This window comes from Heptranchias perlo, chromosome 5, assembly GCF_035084215.1.
Source record: "Heptranchias perlo isolate sHepPer1 chromosome 5, sHepPer1.hap1, whole genome shotgun sequence".
Taxonomy (NCBI): domain Eukaryota; kingdom Metazoa; phylum Chordata; class Chondrichthyes; order Hexanchiformes; family Hexanchidae; genus Heptranchias; species Heptranchias perlo.
This window is the reverse complement of record NC_090329.1, coordinates 129,836,456-129,855,850: the sequence shown is the minus strand read 5'-3', so window position 1 is coordinate 129,855,850 and position 19,395 is coordinate 129,836,456. Positions and strand designations below refer to the sequence as shown.

Sequence of the window (19,395 nt, the reverse complement as noted above, 5' to 3'; positions counted from 1 at the left end):
GTTTTATACATTAACTGAGCAGAACAGACCAGGGTAGTCCTTTCTATGCTGAGTTAGCTGATCTCAGCCAGCAGTAATGGCACAGCAGCTGGATTCACTAACCCTTAGTTAGGGAGGGAATATCGGGTGGAGATGCTCCCTTGGAACACTAGCAGCCTGTACTGGAAGCATGTGTATGAACATTGGGTAAAGACTGGATTGGACTTGGCTTTGATTACTCCATAATCAAATAACCTGCTGATGCACAATGTCAGGGCTGTGCACATCAATAATGAGCACTTGGATGAAGTACTGGAAGCCTGTTGAACTGTACCCAGCAACAAGTCAACACCTTCAAGAGGGAGGGAGTGAGTGAAGATGGTGGGGGGGAGGAAAGAGAGTTGATGGAATGTTTTTTCGAAGTAATTTTAATTCAGCATTTATAATGGAGCACAGCTAACATTGACCATCAAGCTTTATCCCCAGCTAAGTCCACCTGTATAGATTGGTCTGTGACAAATGGTGTATCCTGTTCATTGTAGCTCCAGTTGGTATGTAGATGATTATACGTATTACATAGATATAAATATGTAGCTAAAGGTACAAGTGTATATTTGTATCTGTTTATGGCTGATGCATACATTACACTTAGCTATGTGTATATTGGAAATATAATGTGCATCATATTCATATACTGCTATATGTAGACAATACATTCATAATTAAAACCCATCTGGTTCAGTAATGTCCTTTAGGGAAGGAAACTTGCTGTCCTTGCCCAGTCTGGCCCATATGTGACTCCAGACCCACAGTAATGTGGTTGATTCTTAATCGCCCTTTGAAATGGCCTAGCAAGCCACTCAGTTGTACAGTCTCACTACAAAAAGTCATAATAAGAATAAAGCCAGGTGGTCCATCTGGCATCGGACACGACAAAGGCAAACCAAGTCCAGTCGACCCTGCAGAGTCCTCCTCACTAACATCTGGGGACTTGTGCCAAAATTGGGAGAGCTGTCCCACAGACTAGTCCAGCAACAGCCTGACATAGCCATACTCACAGAATCATACCTTTCAACCAACATCCCAGACTCTTCCATCACCATCCCTGGGTATGTCCTCTCCCAACGACAAAACAGACCCACCAGAGGTGGTGGTACAGTGATATACAGTCAGGAGGGAGTGGCCCTGGGAGTCCTCAACATTGATTCCAGACCCCACGAAATCTCATGGCATCAGGTCAAACATGGGCAAGGAAACCTTCTGATTTCCACCTACTGCCCTCCCTGAACTGATGAATCACTGAGGGTAGCAAGGGCACAGAATGTACTCTGAGTGGGGGGCTTCAATGTCCATCACCAAAAGTGGCTCGGTAGCACCACTACTGACTGAGCTAGCCGAGTCCTGAAGGACATAGCTGCCAGACTGAGCCTGCGGCAAGTGGTGAGTGAACCAACACGAGGGGAAAAACTTACTTGACCTCGTCCTCACCAATCTACCTGTCACAGATGCATCTGTCCATGACAGTATTGGTAGGAGTGATCACTGCACAGTCCTTGTGGAGACGAAGTCCCGTCTTTGCACTGAGGACACCATCCAATGTGTTGTGTGGCACTATCACTGTGCTAAATGGGATAGATTCAGAACAGATTTAGCAGCTCAAAACTGGGCATCCATGAGGCGCTGTGGGCCATCAGCAGCAGCAGAATTGTATTCCAACCCAATCTGTAACTCCATGGCCCGGCATATTCCTCACTCTACCATTACCAACAAGCCAGGGGATCAACCCTGGTTCAACGAGGAGTGTAGAAGAGCATGCCAGGAGCAGCACCAGGCATACCTAAAAATGAGGAGCCAACCTGGTGAAGCTACATCACAGGACTACATGCATGCTAAACAGCGGAAGCAACATGCTATAGACAGAGCTAAGCGATTCCACAACCAACGGATCAGATCAAAGCTCTGCAGTCCTGCCACATTCAGTCGTGAATGGTGGTGGACAAGTAAACAACTAACTGGAGGAGAAGGCTCTGCAAACATCCCCATCCTCAATGATGGCGGAGTCCAGCACATGAGTGCAAAAGACAAGGCTGAAGCGTTTGCCACCATCTCCCCAAAGCTTTTCCACCATCTACAAGGCACAAGTCAGGAGTGTGATGGAATATTCTGGATGAGTGCAGCTCCAACAACACTCAAGAAGCTCGACACCATCCAGGACAAAGTAGCCCGCTTGATTGGCACCCCATCCACCACCCTAAACATTCACTCCCTTCACCACTGGTGCACTGTGGCTGCAGTGTGTACCATCCACAGGATGCACTGCAGCAACTCGCCAAGGCTCTTCGACAGCACCTCCCAAACCCGCGACCTCTATCACCTAGAAGACAAGAGCAGCAGGCACATGGGAACAACACCACCTGCACGTTCCCCTCCAAGTCACACACTATTCCGACTTGGAAATATATCGTTGTTCCTTCATCATTGCTGGGTCAAAATCCTGGAACTCCCTTCCTAACAACACTGGGAAAAACTTCACCACACGGACTGCAGCGGTTCAAGAAGGCGGCTCACCACCACCTTCTCGAGGGCAATTAGGGATGGACAATAAATACTGGCCTTGGCAGTGGCACCCACATTCAATGAACGAATTTAAAAAAAAATTAATGTGTTCCATGTGTACGTTTATATATGTATCTCACGATATCATGCACATCTGTGGTATACATTATAATATAAAGCAGTTACATTGGCTATCTCAGGTTAGTTCAGTTTCCCATTAAACCTGTTTGGTGGCTGATGTCTCGTGATCAGCCACTGAGGTAGAAAGATGTGGAGTACTGTGTGCTGCTTTGAGTAGGAGATGGGTTGGTATTTGTGTATGGATGAGTTGGATAACCTGTACAGATTAGTGTAATTTAGAAGACATCAGGACCCACAACAAGGTTACTGATTTATTTTCCTTCCACAACATTATAAATTGTTGGACAGAATCATGATTTGAACATCTAATGTTTGTCATTGAGGTGAGGTAATTAAAGCTGAAATTATGAGTTGGGGTGAAGTGGGATGGAACTTTGTAGCTGAATTTTTAACCTTGAAGCTATGCAGCAAATGTCATCAAAAAAGAGGCAAGGGATGAGCCTTCATATTATAGACCTTTAAGCCTTACTTCCACTGTTTGGAAAGTGTTTGAGTATTTCAAGTAAGTCCCTATAATCCACTGCACATTGTTCCTTGATAAGTCAGAGCCCACAAAAGTAATTATTTAAACAGCAACCTGTAAACTGATAGGGAGTTGGTTGCTGGAAGTCAAAGGGTTTCGATGTGGTCACAAGCGCAAGTGTGAAGCTCTGATGGTTTCGAAATGCCTCCTGAATCTGGAGATTAGGTTATCGGCTTTTAGTTGCCTTCTAGCCATCTAATTTTGCAAAGATTGAGGGAGTGAGAGTGTAAAAGCTGACTTAATGAGAGAGTTGATGGAAAATTGTCAAAGTAGCTGTTATGATGGTGTTTCTGGGAATCTTTCTGGCAAGTCTGATTTAATTCTCTACGAGGAAGAACATTTTGCATTAAATTGTGTATTGCATGTCTGGTGGTTTATATTAGCTGTCCAGTGCACAATCGTGTGAAACAAGAAGTTTATAGCTGTGATTTGCAAACAAAGAGCTCTTGATTGTAACTCTAACAATATCTAGTGGAGGCGAAGTACTCGCTCACAGTGAAGGAGAATCATCGGACAAATCAGCTCCGCTTAGTCTGGGAAGAAGTTACTTAAATGTGCTTAAAGCTGGCAGTGGTGGGTGTGCAGGGAGGACAAAGAGGTAAATGAGAGAAAATAAATGTATTATGAATAAATTGTTGCAGATGTGTCGTAGGATCTGGTGGTGCGGGCCATCACACGATGGGACCCTGGGTATCTCCATAGGATTGGACGTTCTATATTTTGAAACTGTAATGCAGTGTTCCGTTGACCTTTTATAAACAGACTGCGCTCTGATCTCCTGGTTTATGAATGTCACCTGACCCCTCAATCTGGATCACAAGTTTGTAACCTTCTCCAAGGTAGCCATTATTCTTTGTTTAGTTGAGCCAAGCTTAAGATTGGTTGACCTGTCATAAGCCAGCTGGCAGGAGCATGGTGCAGAACTTGGATCTGGTTGTTTAGATCCTGTTCCAAACAGTCTGTACTTAATGGCTTTTGGTTTGCTCCATATGATGTAGACAATGGCTGCATTAAATAAGCTGCTGTCTATTAAGTATAATCATTTTATGTGAGTGTAGGATGCTGAACCAGCAATTTAGCCGTACTCAAAGTTCCCTTTTTATCTGCTGCTCGATAGTACAGCAGAGCACGTGTATAGCAGTGTTATTGGTGTCTGAGTCAACATGCCACACATACCCAAACCAAATGGGTTTTTATGTGGGATTGCTACATTGTGCTTTATTAATTCCTGGAAAAGCTGATGCCTCTTGTTTCAGATCAGTATTCACAGGACCTGTTGAACCCTTCCAATGTTGCCACTTCGATTTTAGTAACACATAATTGTAGTTGTGTGAAACTTTTACACCATGTCCACTTGCTATGTGGCAAAACATCCTGCCTTACGGTCACTTATGGTGCCTGCATAGTTTTTATTACATGAGTTTCTGGGATTTCCAGGATTCTTTCTGTTGTTCTGGGGGTTTCATTCTGGGATTCTATCCATTTTCCTGTGAAAAATGCAAGTCAGTGGCTTTGATCCTAGATTTTGTCATTCCAAATCTGGAGAATGGCACTTGGAGTTGTGTAATGCTTGGGTGCAGTACTACTAGTTACAGGACTCTCACTGGTGAAGTGATGAATGATATATCACAGAAGGAGGCCATTTGGCTCATTGTGTCTGTGACGGTTCTTTGAAAGAGCTATCCAGTTAGTTCCATAGCCCTGCAAATTTTTTCTTTCCGTATAACATCCAATTCCCTTTTGCTCAGGAAGCACATTGGCACCACATTGAAGACCTAAGTACTGCACTTTGGAAAGCTGTGAAGGCCTTAGAGAGGGTGCAGAAGAGATTTACTAGAATGATTCCAGGAATGAGGGACTTTAGCTATGTGGATAGACTGGAGAAGCTGGGGTTGTTCTCCTTGGAACAGAGAAGATTGAGAGGAGATTTGATAGAGGTATTCAAAATCATGAAGGGTCTAGACAGAGTAGATAGAGGGAAACTGTTCCCATTGGCGGAAGGGTCAAGGACCAGAGGACATAGATGTAAGATGATTGGCAAAAGAACCAAAGGTCACATGAGGAAAATCTTTTTTATACAGCGAGTAGTTAGGATCTGGAATGCACTGCCCGAGGGGGTGGTGGAGGCAGATTCAATCGTGGCCTTTAAAAGGGAACTGGATAAGTACTTGAAAGGAAAAAAAATTGCAGGGCTGCGGGGATAGGGCAGGGAGTGGGACCAGCGGGATTACTTGTGCATAGAGCCTGCACGGACTTGATGGGCTGAATGGCCTCCTTTCATGCTGTAACCATCCTATGATTCTAAGTACGATTTATTTTCCTTTATAGTGTAATGTTATGTAAGACAATTTGAGATGTGGTTATGGGCTGTCAGATTTATTAACATGACGTGTAGGGACTAGTTCCCTTTTGTCAGGGTCATATTGTGTGCACAGCATTTTAGGAGTTTCAGTTGTTCTTGATGCAGCAGCACTCCCTGCTGGGTTCTGGAAGAACCCTTCCCTGGGGTAAAATCCCTGCTATTACTGTCCTGTTTGTAGCTTGAAACATTAATGTTTGGGAGCCTGTCATTTGCGTGTCTTAGTGAATTTATCGTGAAGTCGTCCATCCTTGTACATCTGGCACAGGTCTGATGTGGGAGTAGAAAGTGTCCACAGGGCAGAGTGTGCTTAAGATATGATGCACAATTTTGACTGCGTCATTCCCCGCATAGTACCTGGACTGTTTAAGGGACAACGTAGCTGATCTACTTGTAGTTTTAAATTTTTTAAATATATTGTACTTTTGAGAATTATTCTATTGAATAAAGACAATACGTTTGCCTTGTAGACTGGAGAAAATGCTGTTACATGAGTTAGTGACTGCATTATCAGTAATCAAATACTGTACATTGACTTACACTAGTGAACTTCTTAGTTTTATGCCTGTTCTCTCCAGTAAGCTCCCAAATTGATGCAGGTTATCTTCTATTTATGATCATTCAATATCTTTTCAACATTTGTTTCTCAAGTGATACCAAGTTTGATTCCCACGAGCCTAATTAGCTAGTTCATTGCAGGATATGCATCTGCTGTCGACCCCTGTTCCCTTTGTTAGCTGGTTGAAAGTTTGAAAAAAATTTTAGCTGAATTGGAGCAGATAGCTGCACCATTAATCTAGTCATAGTCTTCAGCACCAGTTGGAATCTCTCTTCCAAAATGCAGTCCTGTTGCACGATTGGGTCAATTCTTTCATTTGAAAACGACAGTAAATCTATTTTAAATGTAAAATGTCTAATTTAATCCAGTTGATCACCCTTGCCCAACATCTGCAGGAGTTGATCGTATGTTCGCCACATTCTGCATTCACTGAATTGCAGGGGTGCACATTTGCAATTACTGGATATCTGTGCTGATGTTACATTGAGCCATATGTCCATTGGCGAGCTGGCATTCCAGTAACTGCACTATAAAAAGGATCCAAGTTACCAGCCTGTTGGAACTGCACTAGGGACATTGGTGTAGTATTTGCCTGTAGTTATCACTGGTGTATATTCGGTAAATATATTTACAAGCATGTGAAAAACATTGGGAAAAGCATCATTACAGTGCAGCTTCTCAACTGTTAACTCCTTTGGTCCAATATGGGACCATCCACATTTGATTGAGTCTTCTAGTTTCACAATCCTAGATAGAACTATGATCAACAACAGCTGACATTTATGTAGCATCTTTATCATAGCAGGTACAGCACAGGAGGAAGCCTGTGCTGGCTTTCTGAAAGAGCTATCCAATTAGTCCCATTCCCCTTAATGTAGAAAATCACCCCAAGGTGCTTAATAGAGGGGTGAAGAAAGAAACATAGAAGATAGGAGCAGGACTAGGCCATTAGGCCTTTGAGTCCGCTCCGCCATTCAATATGATCATGGCTGATCCTGTCTCAATACTACATTCCCGCTCTCTCCCCATACCCCTTGATGCCTTTTACGTCTAGAAATCTATCTAGCGCACTCTCAAATGTTTTCAGTGACTTGGCCTCCACAGCCTTCTGTGGTAGAGAATTCCACATGTTCGCCACCCTCAGTGAAGAAATTTCTCCTCATCTCAGTCCTAAATGTCCTACCCTGTATCCTGAGACCGTGACCCCCTCGTTCTGGACCCCCCAGCCAGGGGAAACATCCTCCCTGCGTCTGTTCAGCCCTGTTAGAATTTTATATATTTCAATGAGATCCCCTCATTCTTCTAAACTCTAGTGAATATAGGCCTAGTCAACCCAATTTCTCCTCATACAACAGTCCTGCTATCCCAGGAATCAGTCTGGTGAACCTTTGCTGCACCCCCTCTATGGAAAGTATATCCTTTCTTAGATAAGGAGACTGAAACTGCACACAATACTCCAGGTGTGGTCTCACCAAGGCCCTGTATAACTGCAGTAAGACATTCTTGCTCCTGTACTTAAATCGTCTTGCAATGAAGGCCAACATACCATTTGCCTTCCTAACTGCTTGCTGCACCTGCATGTTTGCCTTCAGTGACTGGTGTATAAGAACACCCAGGTCCCTTTGTACATCAACATTTCCCAATCTATCACCATTTAAATAATACTCTGCCTTTCTGTTTTTCCTTCTGAAGTGGATAACTTCACATTCATCCACGTTATACTGCATCTGCCATGTATTTGCCCACTCACTCAACTTGTCTAAATCGCCTTGAAGCCTCTTCGCATCCTCCTCACAACTCACGATCCCACCTAGTTTTGTGTCATCAGCAAACTTGGAAATATTGCATTTGGTTCCCTCATCCAAATCATTGATATATATTGTGACTAGCTGGAGCTCAAGCACTGATCCTGCGGTATCCCACTAGTCACTGCCTGCCACCCCGAAAAAGACCAATTTAGTCCTACTCTCTCTTTCCTGTCTGTTAACCAATTTTCAATCCATGCCAGTATATTACCCCCAATCCCATGTGCTTTAATTTTGCACACTAACCTTTTTTATGTGGGACTTTATCAAAGACCTTCTGAAAATCCAAATACACCACATCCATTGGTTCTCCCTTATCCTACCAGTTGCCTCCTCAAAAAAAAACTCCAGTAGGTTTGTCAAATATGATTTCCCTTTCATAAATCCATGTTGACTTTGTCGAATCTCGTTGATATTTTCTAAATGCCCTGTTATCACATCCTTTATAATAGACTCTAGCATTTTCCCTACTACTGATGTTAGGCTAACCGGTCTGTAGTTCCCTGTTTTCTCTCCCTCCTTTTTTAAATAGTGGGGTTACATTTGCCACCCTCCAATCTGTAGGAACTGTTCCATAATCTATAGAATTTTGGAAGATGACAACCAATGCAGCCACTATTTCCATGGCTACCTCTTATGGTACTCTGGGATGCAGATCATCCTTCACACTAGTCCCTTGGTTCCCCAGCATTTCTGGGAAGTTATTTGTGTCCTCTTCCGTGAAGACAGAACCAAAGTATTTGTTTAATTGCTCTGCCATTTCCTTGTTCCCCATTATAAATTCTCCCGTTTCTGACTAAGGGACCTTCGTTTGTCTTCACTGATCTTATTCTTTTTACATACTTGTAGAAGCTTTTACAGTTGGCTTTTATGTTCCTTGCAAGTTTACTCATTATTATTCCCCTCTTAATCAATCTCTTGGTCCTTTTTTGTTGAATTCTAAACTGCTCCCAATCCTCAGGCTTGCTACTTTTTCTGGCAACTTTATATGACTTCTCTGGATCTAATACTATCCTTAATTTCTTTTGTTAGCCATGGTTGGGTCGTTTTTCCTTTTTGTGTTTTTGCACCAGAAAGGAATGTATAACTGTTGAAATTCATGCATTCGTTCCTTAAATGTTAGCCATTGCCTATTCACTGTCATGCCTTTTAATGAAGCTCCCTAATCTATCAGCCAACTCGCTCCTCATACCTTTGTAGTTTCTTTAGATTTAGGACCCTAGTTTCGGATTGGACTACTTCACTTTTCATCTTAATGAAGAATTCTATCATGTTATGGTCACTCTTCCCTAAAGGACCCCTCACAACAAGAATATTAATTAACCCTTTCTCATTGCACAATACCCAATCTAGGATAGCCTGTTCCCTAGTTGGCTCCTCAATGTACTGGTCTAAAAAACCATCTTGTGTACATCCAAGAATTCATCCTCCACAGTATTGCTAAATTGGTTTGGTCAGTCGATATGTAGATTAAAGTCACCCATGATTAACTGTAGTACCCTTGTTACATGCATCTCAAATTTCCTGTTTGATTCCATCCCCTACATTACCACTATTGTTTGGAGGCCAATAGACAACTCCCACCAGTGTTTTCTGCCCCTTGGTGCTTCTTAACTCCACCCAGACTGATTCTACATCTTGATTTTCTGAGCCAGTATCCTTTCTCACTATTGCTTTGATTTCATTCTTTACTGACAATGCCACCCCACCTCATTCCTTTTTGCCTGTCCTTCCTAAATATTGAATACCTTTTGGATATTAAGCTCCCAGCCTTGGTCACCCTGCAGCTATGTCTCCGTAATTGCAATTATATTGTATCCATTTACATCTATTTGCGCTGTTAATTCGTCTACCTTTTATTACAAATACTTTGTGCATTCAGATACAGTGCCTTTATATTTGTCTTTAACATTTTTAGACATCTTAACATTTTTTTTGTACTATGGCCCTATTTGTCTTATTACCATTTTTTCTTACCCGGACCCTATTTGTTAGTGCACACTTTTCTTTGTGTCAGGAAGGGACAGAGCGTACAATCTGGTTATCCTTACCCCAATCACTTTCCTGCACTGCTTCTTTGTCTTTTCTCTTTAGCATCCTAGATTTTTCCCCACCAGGACCCTCCCTTATCTAGTTTAAAGCCCTATCTACCACCTTAGTTATTTGATTCGCTAGAACTCTGGTCCCAGCATAGTTCAGGTGTAGTCTGTCCCGACGGAACAGCTCCCTCTTTCCCCAGTATTGGTGCCAGTGCCCCACGAATCAAAACCCACTTCTCCGACACCAATCTTTGAGCCACGCATTCATCTGCCTGATCCTATTGACCCTGTGCCAATTTGCTCGTGGCTCAGGTAATAATTCAGAGATTATTGCTTTTGTGGTTCTGCTTTTTAATTTAGTCCCTAGCTGCTCAAACACTCTCAGCAGAACCTTTTTCTTAATCCTACCTATGTTGTTGGTACCTACGTGGACCACGACAACTGGATCCTCCCCCTCCAAGTTCCTCTCCAGCCCGGAGGAGATGTCCTTAACCCTGGCACCGGGTAGGCATCGCAGCCTTCGGGACTCATGCTCCTGGCTGCAGAGAACAGTGTCTATCCCCCTAACTATACTGTCGCCTACCACAACCACCTTTTCACTCCCCCATAAAAAGTGGCTTCCTGTACCACTGTGCCATGGTCAGTTTGCTTGTCCTACCTGCAGTCCCCGCATTTGTCCACAAGGGTTGCAAGAACCTCAAATCTATTAGAAAAGTGTAGGGACTGAGGTTCCTGTAATACTACCTCCTGGATCCCCGTACCTGCCTCACTCGCAGTCACACTCTTCTGTCCCTGACCACGTGTCAATTCTAAAGTATTTAATCTAAGGGGTGTGGCTGCCTCCTGGAGCAAAAGGTCCAGGGAGCTTTCTCCCTCCCTGATGTCTTGCAACGTCCACAGCTTGGACTCCAACTCCAACTCGGAGCCTGAAGTTCCTCGAGCTGCGGACTTACAGCAGATGTAGTCGCCCTGGACGAAAATGTCCACAAGCTCCCACATATTACAACAGCAACACATCTCCTGTTCTCCCGTTGTTTTATTTATTTAATTAAGTGTTAATCAAATTATTTACCTAGTTTAATTTTAGATTAATTAAATTAAGTTTAGTTTTTAAAATTTAGTTATATGCTATGTGTTAACTTAAAACATAGCCCACAGTCACTGCCAATCACTTACCTGCCTCACCCGTGACATCATGTTGCAGTTTTCTCTTGTTGCAGGTTTGCTGCTGCTTTTATCCCCGCTCTCTGGCCTTGGTCTGCTGCTGCTCATGTCTACCGCCGCTCTGCAGAAACAGTTAGGAAAAGCAAAGGAGCACCTCCTTCCCCCACTTCACCAAACTCTCAAGTTGCTCACTGTATGCCTGCTCCACTCAGTGCTGGTTGCACTCACAGACCCCTATATTTCTACTGTTTGTGACTCAGATGAGTCAGCACTGCTCTGCTACAGGAACCAGTTTAATCTGGTGAACTAATTAACTAACTACAGCAGCTCTCCAGTAGGAGAGCTTGCTTGTTTGTCTCTGCTTAAGCCTGACAGAAACTTAAACAGTTGCTCTTACTTAAAAGCTAATAGCAATTACTACTAGATTTTAAGAGATTAACCCTTAAAACTCCCACACTTACCAAACTCTCAAGCTGCTCACTCTGTGCCCGCTGCACTCACGGCCAATATGGTGCTTGTCCTGTTTAGGTCTTTCTTTTAAAATTCAAGTAATCCCTTTTTTAAAAAAAAAATGTTTGTTCTTTTCCTCATTCTTAGCTTGTGTCCTCGTTGCCTGAAGAAATGAGGCCAGGTCCTGATTTTCATGGGGTGCCCTGGGAGCCCATCTTGATAACTGCTGTTCTGGGAATGGTTACTTTTGTCGTCTTTTTCTGGAGAACCTGCCTTTCAGTAAGTAAGACTGCTTTACGTTTCCATAAATTCAAATTACTCTCTTTAGCTCTGATGGGCTTAATAATAGAGGGTGATCAGACGCAGAACGTTAAGTGGTAAAAATGTGTGTTTTTGTCTCATTGATGGTGCTTTTCACTGTAAAGTTTCAACCATTTGGTGTTTTGTGGGAATGCAGTTGGAGTATGGGTGGAGGCTGTTTGTGGTCGTGAATAGAAATAAGACAGCCAGTGGAGGCAGGTTCTGCCTGTAGTGCAGTTTCCAAATTTCTTGTGCCTGAATGAGCAAGGCTGTGGACCCTTGTTACAGCCCTGGTTTATTTCTGTTGATTTCAGTGGTTTACCATTACTGACTGCATTTCAATTTTTTTTTGTTTCAGGTGAAGAGCAGAAGATATCAAAGTAAGCCTGCAACATGTACTTAATACACAGATGATATCTTAAATTGGTCTTTTCTAAAGAGTCTTGCAGATACTTTTTTTTTTAAAAGGATAGTTTAGTGGCTTCCTCATTTGGTAAAGGCAGTCTGCACCTGAGCCATGCAGGTCACAAAGGTCCCATTTTTGATTCCTAGCCTCTGTTGTTAGTTGACCTCGGTTGCTCTAATTTACTTGGTGCTACTGGGCTTCTGTCAGCACCCCATCATTGCCTGGCCCAATTAGCCATTCATCGATGTGAACAGACTAATCAACTGTGAAGGGCGTTGCAGGTGAACCATCCAGTGATCGCCTACAGTGCACCTCCTAGCAGAGGTCATGAGTGGGAAATCTGGGTCTGCTCCCTTGCCCAGCAATGCTGAAACCAACTGAAGCTCCTCAACTGGTTGAGAACTGTTAACTCAGCAGAGACTGGGGGTTAGACTTGAGTCCTCCTAGTCTTTGTGACTCAGTACAGCACAGGGTAGTGTCTTAATCCACTATACCAGCAAGGAGAAGGATCCTTCAGTTTTGGAGGAGAACATTTGTGACATGGCCCAAGTATTTTTGCGGTTAATTTGACCATGTAACATGTTGCTGCGTAGATTATTTCAATTTAAATTGGCTCTATAATTAAACTTACAAATGTTGAAATGTTTCCCTGTTCCCAGTGACAGAAAAACAGCTATCTGAGAAAATCAAACAGCTTATTCAGGAGAAGACTGAGGTTTTGGAGAAAGTGTCCGCTTACGAAAAGAAGGTACAAATCTAATATTTGCTGCTAGGCTTTATTGAAATTTATAGTCTGCAAGGGGAGACTTGTTATGATTTGTTAATGCAAGCCTCTTGATATGTCAAAGTAAGCTGCTCACAGCTTGTGTAGACCTCTTGATTCTGGAGGTATAAACAACAGAGGCTGTGCGGACTAAATGTCTGGAGTTTCCTTCATTTTCTGAGTGCTATTTGAATCTCCTTCCTGAGTACAGGTAAGCAATTCTGGGAGGTCAGTGGGAGGTAAATGGGAAAAGAACCTTCCTCCCAAGGCAAAATTATTGAAGGAAAAGAGAAAATTTAGAACTTTGTGCTTGTTGACCTTTGAGTACATAAAGTGCACTGTACACTGTCTGGATTGCTAATGGTTATTGGGCTTTTGATGGTGTTCTTGACCTGAGCATTGATCCTCTTTCTCAGATGGCTATTCATCTCTCCCACCAGTCTTTATCTGACTACCCAGTGAATTTAGGAGGTCACCTGCCCATTAGCTATGATTTTCTTCCTTTGAGATAAAGAAAGACTTGCATTTATGTAGTGCCTTTCATGATCTCGGGATGTCCCAAAGCGCTTTACAGCTAATGAAGTACTTTTGACATGTAGTCATTGTTGTAATGTAGGAAATGTGGCAGTCAATTTGCACACAGCAAGGTCCCACAAAAAGCACAGATAATCACCAGATAATCTGTTTCAGTGATGTTGGTTGAGGGATAAATATTGGCCAGGAGACTGGGGAGAACTCCCCTACCCTTTGAAATAATGCCATGAGATATTTTAGGTCCACCTGGGAGGGCTGTTGGGGCCTCGGTTTAACGTGTTATCTGAAAGACAGCACCTCAGACAGCACAGCACTCCCTCTACTGCACTGGAGTGTCAGCCTGGATTAGAAGGTGGGTCAACAAGGATTGTGTGGTCGACACCTGGCAGTGGGTCAGAGAAGACTGCTGTAATTATTGTGATTTGTTGCCTTTTCAAGTTGAGGAATCAAGGTGAAAAGCCAAGACCCATAGGGCAGGACATCGAGGTTGAAATGAGTAGGAGAGGAGATAAATCAAGTAGCAGCAATTAGTTGGAGCCATGCATGGTTTTTAAAAGCTGGAAGGCTGAGGGGAGGTAAGGACTTCCATACCTTGGAGCTCCTGGGAAAGAATGAGCTAGAGTAGGAATTTGTGAAGGATTTTGATGTCAGCAAATTCAGGATGTTAGGAGGAAGAGGACCTAGGACCCTATACTTGGGACTCAGGAGGAAAGTCCAAAGGAGCACTGTTTATAGTATTAAAATAGAAATGAGAGTTTGTGATGGAGGAGGTGGAGAGATTGGAGGTGAAGGAAGGAAGGCGATCAGATAACAACCGTTTCCTTGTATCCTGTCCAGGAGCACGAGAGAAGTGATTGAAAAGCCTCCTTAGATGGAGGTACAGTATTTGAATCCTGAATGGACTTGGGCTACACAGGCCTTGTATCATAGTGGTAAATATTAATTACTAATGAAAGTATGTTGGAAATGTAATCTTTATCTTCCATTCCCTTCCTCACCACCCTGAACCTTTTAGCTGGAGGAAGCCAAGACTGTCATGGAGAAAGCACAGAAAGTGAAATCCACTGTGTCTGATGAAACTAAAGAACTTAAGGTGAGAGTGTAGAGTGTACTGCCATATCTTCAAGAGTTGATTGCAATTTTATACATAAATTTTACAAGTTCTCTGTTCCCAAAGGAGGCCTGCAGGGAGCTCGAACAGGTGAACCTTCATCTGGAGACACGTGTGAAAACTCTCCAGGCGTCGTTGGAAAAAGAAAAGAAAGAGACGGCTAAACAGCAGATTCTGGTAAGGAAGTAGTGAGTATTTGTGAAGGGCCAAGGCCCATAGTGCAGGGCACCGCCCCCCTGAGTAGAAGGAAATCAGGAAATACTTAATGGCAACCGTGCACTTTAAGAGCAAGGTAGTTGGAACAGGAATCATAGAATAGTTACAGCACAGAAAGGAGGCCATTCGGCCCATTAAGCCCGTGCCGGCTCTTTGTAAGAGCAATCCAGTTAGTCCCATTCCCCCGTTCTTTCCCTGTGGCCCTGCAATTTTTTTCCCCTTCAAGTATCCATTCAATTCCTTTTTGAAAGCCACGATTGAATTTGCTTCCACTATGCATTCCAGATCATAACTCGTTTTTCCTCATGTCGCCTTTGGAAGGGATGACTGAGGGAAGTAAGGAGTTCCATGATGAGATTCTGGGGAAGAAATTGGAGCAGGACGGTTCAATGAATGAAACACCGTGAGCATACAGGGAGAAGGAAGATGGTTTAGGACCGCTGAGAAGAAACTTCAGAGGAACACTGAACAGTTATACGAATGAGAGAAGTGGATGCATTGGTTATGATCTTTCAAAATTCTCTAGATTCTGGAATGGTCCCAGTGGACTGGAAGGTAGCGAATGTAACCCCGCTATTCAAGAAGGGAGGGAGAGAGAAAACAGGGAACTACAGGCCATTTAGCCTGACATCGGTCATCAGGAAAATGCTGGAATCCATTATTAAGGAAGTGGTAACAGGGCACTTAGAAAATCATCATATGATTAGGCAGAGTCAACATGGTTTTAAGAAAGGGAAATCATGTTTGACAAACCTATTCGTTTTTTGAGGATGTAACTAGCAGGGTAGATAAAGGGGAACCAGTGTATGTAGTATATTTGAATTTTCAAAAGGCATTCGCTAACATGCCACATAAAAGGTTGTTACACAAGATAAGGGTTCATGGTGTTGGGGGTAATATATTAGCATGGAGAGATGATTGGTTAAGGGACAGAAAACAGAGAGTAGGAATAAACGGGTCATTCTCAGGTTGGTAGGCTGTAGTGGGGTGCTGCAAGGATCGGTGTTTGGGTCTCAGCTCTTTTATAACCTATATTAATAACTTGGATGAAGGGACCGAGTGTAATGTATCCAGGTTTGCTGCTGATACAAAGCTAGGTGGGAAAGTAAGCTGTGAGGAGGACACACAGAATCTGCAAAGGGATATAGACAGTTTAAGCAAGTGGGCAAGAAGGTGGCAGATGGAGTATAATGTGGGGAAATATGAGGTTATTCACTTTGGTAGGAAGAATAGAAAAACAGAATATTTTTTAAATGGTGAGAAATTATTAGATGTTTATCAGAGAGACTTGGGTGTTCTTATACAAGAAACACAAAAAGTTATGCAGGTACATCAAGCAATTAGGAAGACAAATGGCATGTTGGCTTTTATTGCAAGGGGGTTCGAGTACAAGAGTGAGGAAGTCTTACTGCAGTTGTACTTGGCATTGGTGAGACCTAACCTGGAGTACTGTGTACAGTTTTGGTCTCCTTACCTAAGGAAGGATTTACTTGCCTTAGAGGTGGTGCAATGGAGGTTCACTAGATTAATTCCTCGGATGAGAGGGTTGTCCTATAAAGAGAGGTTGAATAGAATGGGCCTATACTCTCTGGAGTTTAGACGAATAAGAGGTGATCTCATTGAAACATATAAGATTCTGAGGGGGCTTGATAGGATAGATGCTGAGAGACTGTTTCCCCTTGCTAGAGAGTCTAGAACTGGGAGGCATAATCACAGGATACAGTGTCAGCCATTCAAGACTGAGAAGAGGAGGAATTTCTTCACAGGGTTGTGAATCTTTGGAATTCTCTACCCCGGAGGGCTGTGAATGCTGAGTCATTGAGTATATTCAAGGCTGAGATCGATAGATTTTTGGACTCTGGGGGAATCAAGGGATATGGGGATCGGGTGGGAAAGTGGAGTTGAGGTCGAAGATCAGCCATCACCTGATTGAATGGCGGAGCAGGCTCGAGGGGCCATATGGCCTACTCCTATTTATGTTCCTAAACTGAGACATCCACTAGAAAATTGGCATGGAGGTTGGAGGCTAGAGGTGAGACAGGAATCGCCTACCAGTCAACCAGCTTTTTCTTGTATGATGTCGATGCATGTGAGAGTTGTTGGAAGAACCTCCCCAGGTATGGCAGCAGTGTTGAAGGGAAACATTTTTATCTATCTATTTTTTGAGTAAATGACAAGGTATATGCACCCCCCCTCAAACGTTTTGCCTGTTATTCCTGCAGGCAGGCCATTATCCAGATGATCTGACTTTCTGTAATATGGAACGGTGCATGGGAGCGAAAATCTACAGGAGATTAGCAGCACAGGCCTGGTAGATGGGATGCTTATTTCAAAATATTTCTCTGTTGTATGAGAAGGTGGCCCAGTGTCCTGTTCCTCGATGTCTAGTGTTGCTGTTTGCTGGGTGACACTCGAGCCGGGTGACTTGTTCTCTAACGTTCAGTTCCTCTCTGTGCAAAAACATTTAGGCTAACGGAACATTAGATCTGGAACTTCTTTATCCTACCCCCTTCACTCCTCTGTGATGAAGCAGGTAGCCTCCTCTGGGTCCTAAAGGCATGGCAGTCGAAGCTCACCTTGTGGCGACTAGGAGGAATGAGATTCTACAACCCCTTTCTCCCCTCGGGAGAATTGTCAGAGTTTCCAGAGGAGTTTTATATATACTTACATGGCTCCATCAGGAGTAATTTTAAAGTTGGGAAAGCTCTCTCACTTTTAATGTTGTATGGCATTCAGGCAAAGAGACAAAAGGTCCCTGGTTCAAATCGCAGTTTGTGCTGAGTTAGTTGTGCTTGGCTGGTGCAGTGATTGGAGTATTGCAATTGTCCTCAGCACCCGTGGACTATGGAAGGGAAATCAGCCAGATGAGTTCCATGTGGTGTGAGAAAAGGATTGGGCTCAGTTATGATGTCCCCCTGCCCGTTTCTCCTCCTCCTCTCCTCTTCCCCCCCCACCCCCCTCCGATTTAAGCTGCCGACGCTCGCTATCTAAGCTCAAATAGCATTCAGACGCAATACTGGAGGTAATGCTCCACTGTACCTGTGGAGTCGTGCTCCAATTTTAGAGAAGGTGCAGGAACAGAGAGACCTGGGGGTGTTCTCACACAAATCTTTGAAGGTGGCAGGACAAGTTGAGAAGGCTGTTAAAAAGGCATATGGGCTTTATAAATGGAGGGATGAGAGTACAAAAGGAAGGAAGTTCTGCTAAACCTTTATAAAATACTGGTTGGGCCTCAGCTGGAGTACTGTGTTCAATTCTGGGCACCATACTTTAGGAAGGATGTCCAGGCCTTAGAGAGGGTGCAGAAAAGATTTACTAGAATGGTGCCAGGGATGAGGGGCTTCACTTATGTGGAGAGACTGGAGAAGCTGGGATTTTTCTTCTTGGAGCAGAGAAGGTTAAGGGGAGATTTAATAGAGATGTTCAAAATTATGACTGGTTTTGATAGACTAGATAGGGAGAAACTGTTTCTACTAGTAGGAGGGTCGGTAACCAGATGACACAGATTTAAGGTAATTGTTAAAAGAACCAGAGTGGAGATAAGTGAGAAATTCTTTTACGCAGCGTGGTGTTATGATCTGGAACGCACTGCCTGAAACGATGGTGGAAGCAGATTCAATAGTAACTTTCAAAAGAAAATTGGATATCTGCTTGAAAAGGAAAAAAATGCAGGGCTATGAGGAAAGAGCGGGACTAATTGGATAGCTCTTTCAAAGAGCCGGCACAGCCACGATGGGCCTCCTGTGCTGTATGATTCTGTGATGCAGGAAGAGTCCAATGGTTTCAACATCATCAATTTTGCACAAAAGTAAATCTGAAGGATTTGTGTAGTGGACAGACTAAGATCTTCGTCTATTTTTGTCTTGAAATTAATTTTTCTCCCTTTTTTAAACCCAGATTGCTGATACTCAGAAATCTGTGAAAAAATTACAGAAAGTTATTTCGGCTCACTCGGCAGAACTAACGCAGGTAATCCACCTTAAGTAATAATTGGATAAATGTGGAGTAATGTTGCTGTATTCAGAGATCATTACAGCAGTGTAAAGTGGGATTATGTCGCCGTATATAGAAAATGTCAGAACATTATGTCTCTGTACAGAGACTGTCGGAGCAGTCTAACTCTATTTCATCTTTTCACTTAAACACCCTCAATGTGTACTTTGCTGAAACCCTCTATTTAAATGCTTCCTAAATGATTCCCTGGAGGCTATAATTAAACAGGCTGTCTGTGATTTTTCTAAACCACTTGTAAGTGCATTTGTGGATAGAAATTGCTATGGTTTTCAGAAGTGTTTTCGGGGAAAATGTAGTTAATTTGAACTGATGTTTTGGTACTCCCAGTGTGCTGTGACACAAAATGGAAGCGGGGAGGTTCTCGGGATGTGCAGTTTAAAAATGCTGGAAGTGTAAAATAAAAGAAAATGCTGGAAAGAAGGATGAATATAGCACCTTATGATGTCCCAAAGCACTTCACGTCTAATGGATCACTT

At 43.1% G+C, this 19,395-nt stretch overlaps 1 protein-coding gene across 5 annotated transcripts in view; it reads left to right on the top strand.

Moving 5' to 3' along the window:
• Positions 1 to 19,395, top strand: part of mia3 (MIA SH3 domain ER export factor 3) — an 85,890-nt gene that overhangs the window by 26,443 nt on the left and 40,052 nt on the right. For all 5 annotated transcript variants that reach the window (XM_067985201.1, XM_067985203.1, XM_067985200.1 and 2 more), the window contains exons 7-12: positions 11,723 to 11,854; positions 12,234 to 12,255; positions 12,941 to 13,029; positions 14,594 to 14,671; positions 14,756 to 14,866; positions 18,803 to 18,874. In XM_067985201.1, coding sequence (XP_067841302.1) covers positions 11,723 to 11,854; positions 12,234 to 12,255; positions 12,941 to 13,029; positions 14,594 to 14,671; positions 14,756 to 14,866; positions 18,803 to 18,874 — 504 coding nt within the window. The remainder of the gene's footprint in view (positions 1 to 11,722; positions 11,855 to 12,233; positions 12,256 to 12,940; positions 13,030 to 14,593; positions 14,672 to 14,755; positions 14,867 to 18,802; positions 18,875 to 19,395) is intronic.